Genomic DNA, 9,732 nt, shown 5'->3' on the forward strand with positions numbered 1-9,732 from the left:
ATAGGCCTTATTCTAGTATAATTCTGCTGTTTCGAACTGATAAAAAAACCTGATATATGTTATTTTCCCCTTGGTGTAAATGCTGTATTGTATCCAAAGGAATTGTTATTAGGTCCCAAGCACCTCACTGTACCAAGGCCCTATTGAAACTGAAGGAATTATTGGGGCCCCAAGCACCTAGTGGTACAAAGGCCATACGTAATTATTATTAACGCCCAAGGACAGAACAGAGCAAAAGCCCTTTTGTATCCAAAGGATACAAAGGGCCCAAGCACCTAGCGGTGTGAAGAAGGCCCTATTGGATCTGAAGGAATTGTTAGGGCTCAAGTACCAAGCAGTGTGTAGGCCCTATTGAAAATGAAGTAATTATTAAATTATGAAAGGAGTCAGCTTCATATGACAAACATGATTAGATTGATATGAAACAGTGTTTCCACACAATATACAAAAACATGACATATAATTACTGGGTGTTATCTAGCTCCACATAGTGGACACAGGAAGTGATGTTTAACTACTTGCAATGTCCAATAAGAACCTGGGTCTGAAGACATCTACATGTCCACAATTAAAGCCCTTTGACTGTGCCAGAGTAACTATGCCCACCCATCCTATTTCAACCTATTTCATGGCGCAAACAATGCACCTGATCTGATGGATTTTAGCCCCAACAACTCACAATCTACAGGCAGTAAACAGAAACCTGCATGTTCATACTGTGGTACCAGAGACCACAAGGGTATGTCCTGAATTCTGCCAGCTGATCCCTGAATATATGAAAAAAACGGCATTGTGCTTATGATCACCAAGCAATGCAGCCTCAAGAAACCCTGTCCCAAATGTAAGGGAATGCTCATTTACAGCTTGACACCTACACCGTCCTTGATGACAGTTCCCAAAAGACTATGCTACTGTCCACTGCTGCTTATTACCTTGAGTTGGATGGGACAGCAGAGTCCCTTGTCCTTAGAATAATCTGTCAAGGCACTGATATTCATCTTGAAACTTTGTACTGCCTAGATTCTGACAGTTTCCTTATGGGACTCTGAGTATCATGTGCAACCAAGGATGCCCTTATGAACTGATCTCAGACTGTGGTACAAACCCAACTTGGCCCAACCCTGCAAGATCACCTAACCAGATAAAGTCTGCTTTGTCCACAACCACAATGTGTCATCAACCACCATCTGTCCTCTGACATCTCTGATCCTGATCCAGTCACCCATCCTTCTCTCCTTATCATGGGCTGGCTGGATGCATCTCATCTACAACCCATCTCCAGAAACACAGAAACACAGAACTCATGTCCAACCTAAAAAGTGGAGACCACATCTGGACTTAGTTGCTAAATACTACCTACTCTTCAGCCATGGCAGAAATGGTTCAAAGACACCCCAAACATTGCAGTATCCACTGTTGTCATGGTAAATGATCCACAGCTGCCATGATAGGTGTGTTTGGGTGGCAGAGGTAAAAAAATAAGTGGGCCATGTCCTCACAGAAGTAAAATATGAAAATCACATTTGAGGGGCGGCTGTTGTGAAGAGCAGGTCTAGAGGGGGAGCTATCAGAGGAGGAGCAGGCATTAGGATCAGAGCTGACATACAGGATCTAGTTCAGGTGTGAGTCCTTCCCATCTACCTGCAGCAGAAGCTTGGACTTTCCACTGACAACGATAGTGTGGGTGAAACAATATAAAACAGCACTGGTGGTTGGCAGTTACCACCTGTCTGTACAAACACATGTCATACCACTTGCCATACCACCTGCAACAAAGAAGTATAATAAATGACAATTGGATTGGATTTTTCTGGTGTTTCATTATCCGTGACCACACACCCATTGTGTTCATTACATTACCTGGAAATCAGCATACCCTTGTTACAATCTCCAATATTTTATGGTTTATTTTAGCAATGAAATTAAATGGAAAAAAACGCATATAAGCACGATCTCCATCTGCCTTGCAAATTATTAAATCAATGCTTATATCTATCATTCAGATATGTCCAACACTTTCTGACTAATCTGCTTGCTTTTCATTTCTGATCCTAGCTGTAGATCGACTGTCCAGTTTGATAATGTCATCAGAAAGCAGTGATGGAGCCACGAGGCTGAAACCAGCCACATCTGTTCAGCGGGTATCTGATGAAGGACAAGTAATAACTGCAGATTCAGGGAATCCCAACCACACATCCCAAACAGACCATAACTTTCAAATACCTATCACCAATATAGATGATATATTATGCGATATGAGCCACTGCAGTGATATAATTAAGTATACCAAATCCCCCTGCAAGTCATGCCCTGAATTAAACCCGTATGAGAAACATTGTGTTGAGGTTACAATGCAGTTCAGTCCTCAAGAATGTTCCAACTTTGACACAGGAAGTGAAAAAGGTGCCATCCTCCCTGTCGGGACATTTTTAAACAGCTCATCCACACATGTGACACAACAAAAGGACAACAGATCTGCAGTGCTCAACAGATCGTGTTCAGAAAGTCCTGATGCTGGGTATAGATGTAAGTACTCCATAGGAGATGACACCAATTCAAACAGTGACTCTATCACTGACAGCAGTCTAAAGTTCAGTAAAATGGCCAGTAGTGGTGGTAGTTCTCATGAGCACTCATCAGATGAGGAGGAAGTGGACTTTTGTTTGTTTGATGCCCAGCAGCCTGGTGATGGTGGACATTCTCATTTAAGTCAGCCAGAAAACAAGTCTTCACCTTTCCAGTGTGAACAACTGGATCAGACTTTTAATGTGTTGCAGAGCCCCTCTGATGTATGCTTGTTAAACAGAGAAAACTCCTTTAGAACACCCCAAAGCCTGCAGTCATTACGAGTCTCATCTAATGAGGAACCATGCAAGTCATCCAAAAGTACAATAACTGTATCTTCTATAGAGTGCCACATTGATAGTATTAATGAACCATTTGACAAACTTGAAGCATGTTTGACATCCAATGCCAGAAGCCTAGGCATTTGCAGCACCCCTTCATCACCAGATACTCACAGTGTCAGTTGTGGTAAAACTGCAAAGTTGCATACAGATACCTCACTGACCTCAGATTTATTGAAGCTTTTAAAAACACAAACAGCCAATTTAGCTTCATTGAAGTCAGAGAACTCAGGTTCAAGCATACACGGATCAGATACAACAGTTTTAGCATCAATGATAATGAAAGAAAAAGTCTTAGAGTGTACAACTAATTTAAACCCACATGCTAACCCATTACTTAAGACCTCTGACCTAAACCTCCTTGATAAGTCAGACTGTCCTGTGGCAGAAAGTAACTTTAAACTTCAAGATGAGACTCAAATCAGACCAAACACTAGTGCTCCCAAACTGAGGGGCAAGAGTTTTCAGAGGGAGAACAAAGTACAGGAGCAGGTTCCCCAAAAACCTACCAGGAGTAAAAGTCCAGTTTCTTCAAAAACCATAGTTTACTTGAACCAGCCAACAAATGTACCATCAACAGCAACCATGTCCAGCTTTTTGAAGACCAGCAATGAGCCCAAAGTAAGTGAAAGAAAGAAAGATTCAACTGAGCACTGGCCTTCAGGTGACACATTACAAACTGTACAACTGGCGAAGGAGAAGAACATCCATTTAGGCTCCAAAACATTACCTAAATCACAAGGCCAATCTCACCCTCCCGCCATGCAGAGAACATTTATAGAAGTTCGACTGTTCTCCTTACCTGGTTCATCTTCTCCAGTTAATGCTTGCAATGGGACAGTGAATTCAAAAGACTCTAAATGCATTCAAAGAAGCACAGATGCAAGATTGACACCTCTGCTTTCTCCTGCCAACTCAACAGTAGAAAAAACAAGTGGCATTTTCAATAAAACAGTATTTAATTCATTGTGTCCTACCAAAGAAACTAAAATAACCACAAGTAATAGCTCAAAAGCCAATACTATTGTGGAGACAAGTGGGACCCTGACATCCAGCACATCTAGACTGTACATGAAGACAATGGAGAGACAAAGCTTTTCCACAGATACTGCCTTGTCTGTGGACTACAATACCTTTTCTGTCCGACACAAGATCAAGTCCTTTGAAAACCTGGCTAACTTTGATAAGCCTGTGGCTAAAAACAGTGACAGCCAGTTGTATACTCTGGCGTATAGAGCCTCTATTAACCATAGGATTTCTGGTTATATGGGCTTGGTTAATACTACCGACTGGACACAGCGAAGGAGTGTGGAGAATCTAATCCCTACCACACCCTGCTCACCTCCTCTTAGTAAATCTCCATCTAGTATTACACTGATAAACCTTGAGCTTCCAAATGCAAGCTGTAACACAGCTGTCCTGACTCTGGACAATGGTGAGACTGACATCAAAAAAGCTTCAGATGGGTTTGCATCACAGACCCCTCCGGTGCTGCGGAGGAAACATGCCAGACTTCACAACAGCAGGTTGCGGCAGCTCAGGGCTCTCAGTATGCCTGAATTGGAAAAACTATGCACAGAGGACTTTTCCAAACATGATAATGCCATAGATGAAACTGAGCCTGACATCACATCTACAACTACAGTGACTGGGATTGTTCCACCTTCTACAACCCTGGATATAAATAGGATGAGCCCAGGTGATTCTGGATCCACTGAAGATACTCTTCAGGGAACCCCAGAGACCCATAGACAGCAGCCTGGCTTTTCCATCAGGTGGGTAGTTCAATAACATATTTCATACTGGACATATACATATTATAGCTATTACATGTTTTAAAAATACTAAATTCCAACAGATGGTGTATGTTTAAGAAAACTTCTTGTCACCTAAATTGTGTTTTCTGACAATATATAATATATATAATTATTGTGTTGTCAATTAATGTATCCGATGAATTGCAAACATTGGATTGGACATTGAAGTAAAATGCTCAATGACATTGCATGCCATTTTGCCATCTAATCTTGAAATAGGCTACTGTTATAGTGACTACAGCATTATTAAACTATTGTAGCATTGTTTAGACTCAGTGTTTGCCTAAGGTTATAAGAAGGTTGTGGTCTTTTTTAATACTGAAAAAGTCAGTACTGCCTTGAAACAATTCATTCACATTTAACTGAAACCACAATCTTGTGTTGCCATGTACTGCTGCATTCATTAGAAAAAACATCAAACTGACTACCATGATACTTTACTCATCGTTAATTGTGTTGTAAGAATATATGCAATATTGTGTATTTTTAAGGTAATACTCAAGATCGGGCATCTATAAGGTGTTCATGATAACCAATAAGTGAGTCTTGGTAATGATAATTATGACAAAAGATGAAGTAAATGTTTTCCACTTCACTTTTTCTGTCTACAGTTTAAAGGAACTGGTTGCTTCTCCTATGAGTCAGTGTAAACTGCAAACAACTCTGTCTTCCCTGACAACTAAATCATATGTGTCAGCCCTCATCCAGGAAGCTCCAGCCCTGTCAGAGGTAACACCATACTGCTGAAGACCTATTTCATATTTAATGTATTACTGTATTATTTCTTTGTGAATTTTGTCACATTGTCTCTATCTATGTCTAAATTTTCTTCAGGTTAACGATAATACTCACCTTGTTGTTCTGAGTAAAGAGGAAGGCTCAGGGCTGGGTTTTAGTATTGCTGGTGGAGTCGATCTTGAGCAGAAGGCAATAACTGTGAGTATTTAGAACTGTGAGTAAAGTATTTAGAGGTTCAGGAATCTACAGCAACAAAATCAGTCATTGTTTTATGCAGAAATGTGTTTGCGTTCATTAAATGACCTGATGTCACCATGCTGCTACCACACACACACCTCTACACACATCAGAGGTATATAACTAGATATTCATCAGAGCCTCTTTTCCAACTTTCGTTCTCACAAGAGTAGCATCTCATGTTTTGTCCTTGAAACAAATTGCAATGTAAACACTGTTGTGTATCATTAAATACTAACCCATGTGACCATGTACAAGGTGAGATACAATAGAATTATTGCTGAAATAGTGTTGGTCCAATGTAATCATATAAACAGCTTCGCCAAATCAATTTCTTTATTATTTATTTTGCTTTTTGTAGCATTGAAAACGTGGAATGGAGTTTCATTGATATGGGTATTCTTTCAATAAGCAGGCGGAATAGGTTTGACGATGAAGCACTGACACAGGGCTCTGAAAACAGCACTGAGTGGATAGACTGCTGCACTGATTATTGGCATAGTAAAACTGGGAGGTGTCGAAAGTGATCATTTTAAAAAGCTCCTCATATAATGGCTGTGTTTGACGCCCATGCCGTGAGATACATATGCAAGTGGAATTTCTGTTTTTCAGAGAGCTTATGTTAAGAGTATAATGGAGATCTTTCTTGTGCAGCAAACTACAGGAATTATATGATACCATTACTGTTTTCATGCTAACATTACTTGCATGAGGTGAGCGTCTGTCTTTTAAACAACCCCTGAAAATCCAATGTTAACCTCTCAATGTGGTGTTTTTCATATGCCAAGGACCAAGGACAGTCACAGTGATGGAATAGCTGGACTGATCATGTAAGCTTTTAGCTTATATAACAAGCTGGCTAAGCTAAAGGCTTGCAATACACTTTATATATACTTTATTTGTCACACATACAGTTATACAGTGAAATTCAGTCTCTGCATTTAACCCATCTTAAGTATTAGGAGCAGTGTGCAGCCACTGTGCAGCAGCCAGGGACTAACTCCAGTTCTATGTCAGTACCTTGACCATGGGTGCTGAGGAGAATTAACTTAACATACATGTTTTTGACAATGTGAGGAAACTGGAGGACCAAGAGGAATCCCATGCAAGCATGTAAATAGCTTCTGAAAGAGCCTGCTAGAGGACAGCATGGAATCTGGGCTGTAAGATTGATTAAGAGAAATCTAAAGAACCTTTGGTGAATGAAATGTCACAGATATGTTTAAAATAAACATTTACACTCAGGCTGTTCAAAGTTATGCAGCTACAACCTTCATTCATTTGGTTCTTGCACTTTGTGCCAACTGAGAGAAGACATCAATAATGGACTGGCATACGGTATGTCAAAAGCTTGGTCAGTTATCCTCCTGTAATAAATGACTAATGTTCATGTTGTAACCAAAGTGATTATGGTCAATGTTTGTGTTTAATGTTCCATTGCTAGATGCAATGCAAATTATTCATTCTCCTCCCAGTCGATTCTACCTCCATGTGTGGGATTTTTTCAGTGTGTCAGTAAGAATCTCAACAAGTCACTCCCTCACTGCTGGCTGTCAGTGCAATGATGAAGGACACTTACAACTTCTACTTAATTGATTGGCACACGTTTTTATACAGACGTGTGTTTCCCAGATGATGTATTATAATGACTTTGTTGTAAATGTGTCTGATTTTCACAGTCAAAATTGTAGCTGGTGTTTACAAACAGCAAATATAAGTGACTGTAAAATGCTCTGTTGTGTCCAGGTTCATCGGGTCTTCATCAAAGGTGCAGCTAGCCTGGAAGGCACAATCCAGAGAGGTGACAGCATTTTATCCATAAATGGCATAAGTCTGGATGGTAAAACCCATGGAGAGGCCGTGTCTTGCCTTCATCAAGCCAGACCTTCTATTCAGGCCTTAGTAGTCATTTGGAGAGACAATGACAGTGAACTGAGTCCCTCTGACAGACAGTCAGCTAGTCAGCAAAGAAGGACGTGTCTCTCCAGCAAGACGTCTTTGGAGGCAGCAGCAGGTAAAGCCTAAGTTTACATCTTTGATAATATAGGCTGTTTAACCCTAACCCATGTTATATTTTAAGCTAACTAATCTTTGCTTTATTGTTTTTGTTAACATTAACCTGTTTAGTAATGTTGTATTTCTATAATTGATGTCATCTATGACCCTTACAGCTGTTATCAGCTAGCAGCATGTAAACAATGGCAACTTCTCATTAATGACCTGTGGTTATATTTCACTTCTGTTGAACATTTCTCAGGGGTGGATGTGGGTCCAGATGGTGCTTTAACAGTGGAGCTTCACAAGACATCTGCTGGCCTGGGCTTCAGTCTAGAGGGGGGGAAGTCCTCAAGTCCCCAAGGAGACAGACCTCTCATTGTCAAACGCATCTTTAAAGGTGAACTTTTCCCTTTAAGTCTCTCAGAAAGTACATGTTTGAGTAAATACTCATCTAGAATTCACAGAGGAATTAAGAATAGCTTGGATCCTCCTATGATTTGTAATGCAAAGCTTATCTATGTAAACTTGTGCAAATCTGCTATGTCCTTAATCTGTAAACACATTTGATAGTAGTCCAATGTAAGTAGCCATTTCAGTGTTTTGGTTTTAGTAAAGATTCATTGGTTCTTTGCACTGTGGGTTGAGAGCTGTTGAAGCTGCTGTAGAATAATTTCTTCTTCATGTTTCATCTGAAACACATTCAAGGTTTCACTTCTTTGTTACTCACTCTCAAAGCTGTGTGTGGTTTTTGGTTAGTTTGGAAATATCAGTAGAGAGCTGAGAGGAAATTTGGGGAAAATGGAACAAGGAAGTGTATGTTAAAGTAAGTCTGATTTACTGTGTCCCTCAACAACAGGAGGTGCTGCAGAGCTGTCTGGGCTCATTGAAGTTGGCGACGAGGTTCTGTCTATCAACGGCTTCTCTCTGGAGGGCCTCATGCACCATGATGCCTGGAAAATCATCAAAGCCACTAATGAAGGGCCTAATGACCTCCTCATCCGCAAGCCCAGTACATGACTGTAATTAACTGAAGGAAATGGGAACTTCCTGAGAAATGCCAGTGTGAAACTTGCTCTTTAAAGCAAGCAGTAGAAATAAGGACAAACATTAAACCACTTTTGTACATTTTTTTGATGGACTTTATTTGAGATTGTGTATGAATTGTCTTGTTACATGTGTTTGAAATGTGGTTGTGCTCAAATTGGATGGCGTACAGTGCTGAATTATGATGTACAATGCTAAATTATGATTTATTTCAAATGGGAAGAGTTTGTTTACAATGAATTTACTTTGGGACATGTAAGACAATAATATAGTTTTCAGCTGTTTCTTTTTAAAATAAAGTCAGTTTGTGAAAAGATCCAAGACTGGTTGTGTTTGTAGCATGCATGCTAACATGCTAACTCATAATTGTTAATGATTTCTAATAGGGAAAACAGTACCTCAACAATGTATTAGATTCAACATCCGTGCACTCCAGAAACTGTTTTACAACCAGTTCAGAGTCCTTACCAACATTTCAAGCATTTTACTCTATTTTGATGTCATCTATGTTAGTCATAGTTCACAAATTATTTTATTAGCTAAACTGTGAAACACAATTATTCTGGCAAGTTCTAAACTCCAATCAGCACTGAAGAACCACACTTAAATTTAGCTAGCTTCTGTGTACAATTCTTGTAAGTCCAATTTTTCACAAAGAATTTTTTACTTTAAGATTTACAGTATTTATATATACTCATTTATCCTAAGGTTGTTAGTTAGCGATGAAGACATTTCATCCAATGCAGACTAATTATAATATTCTTTCTTATATCCTGCTGCTACTGATCAATTGTAAATCAAGTTTGCCTGGCAACATTCTCCTACCCCTTCCTTGATTCATCATTTCTAGACTTCATAATTTCCTTTGTCATCGTATGCCAGACCCTAGTGTAGAGACATCCATTGGCTACAACAGCATTGGCATACTTTCTGAACACTGCTACTCTGTGATTGTTCTTGATTGGCCTTATTTCTCAGACTCACCCTGTAAG

General features: G+C 39.8%; 1 protein-coding gene across 1 annotated transcript in view; it reads left to right on the forward strand.

Moving 5' to 3' along the window:
- The window catches only part of pdzd2 (PDZ domain containing 2), a 33,284-nt gene extending 24,305 nt beyond the window's left edge, over window positions 1-8,979 (forward strand). Inside the window, exons 21-27 of the mRNA XM_053325616.1 lie at window positions 2,056-2,685; window positions 3,295-4,681; window positions 5,335-5,452; window positions 5,558-5,659; window positions 7,445-7,712; window positions 7,956-8,093; window positions 8,553-8,979. Coding sequence (XP_053181591.1) covers window positions 2,056-2,685; window positions 3,295-4,681; window positions 5,335-5,452; window positions 5,558-5,659; window positions 7,445-7,712; window positions 7,956-8,093; window positions 8,553-8,713 — 2,804 coding nt within the window. The 3' untranslated portion in view covers window positions 8,714-8,979. The remainder of the gene's footprint in view (window positions 1-2,055; window positions 2,686-3,294; window positions 4,682-5,334; window positions 5,453-5,557; window positions 5,660-7,444; window positions 7,713-7,955; window positions 8,094-8,552) is intronic.
- The last annotated feature ends 753 nt before the right edge of the window (window positions 8,980-9,732 follow it).

This window comes from Scomber japonicus, chromosome 9 (genome assembly GCF_027409825.1).
Source record: "Scomber japonicus isolate fScoJap1 chromosome 9, fScoJap1.pri, whole genome shotgun sequence".
NCBI classification, from domain to species: domain Eukaryota; kingdom Metazoa; phylum Chordata; class Actinopteri; order Scombriformes; family Scombridae; genus Scomber; species Scomber japonicus.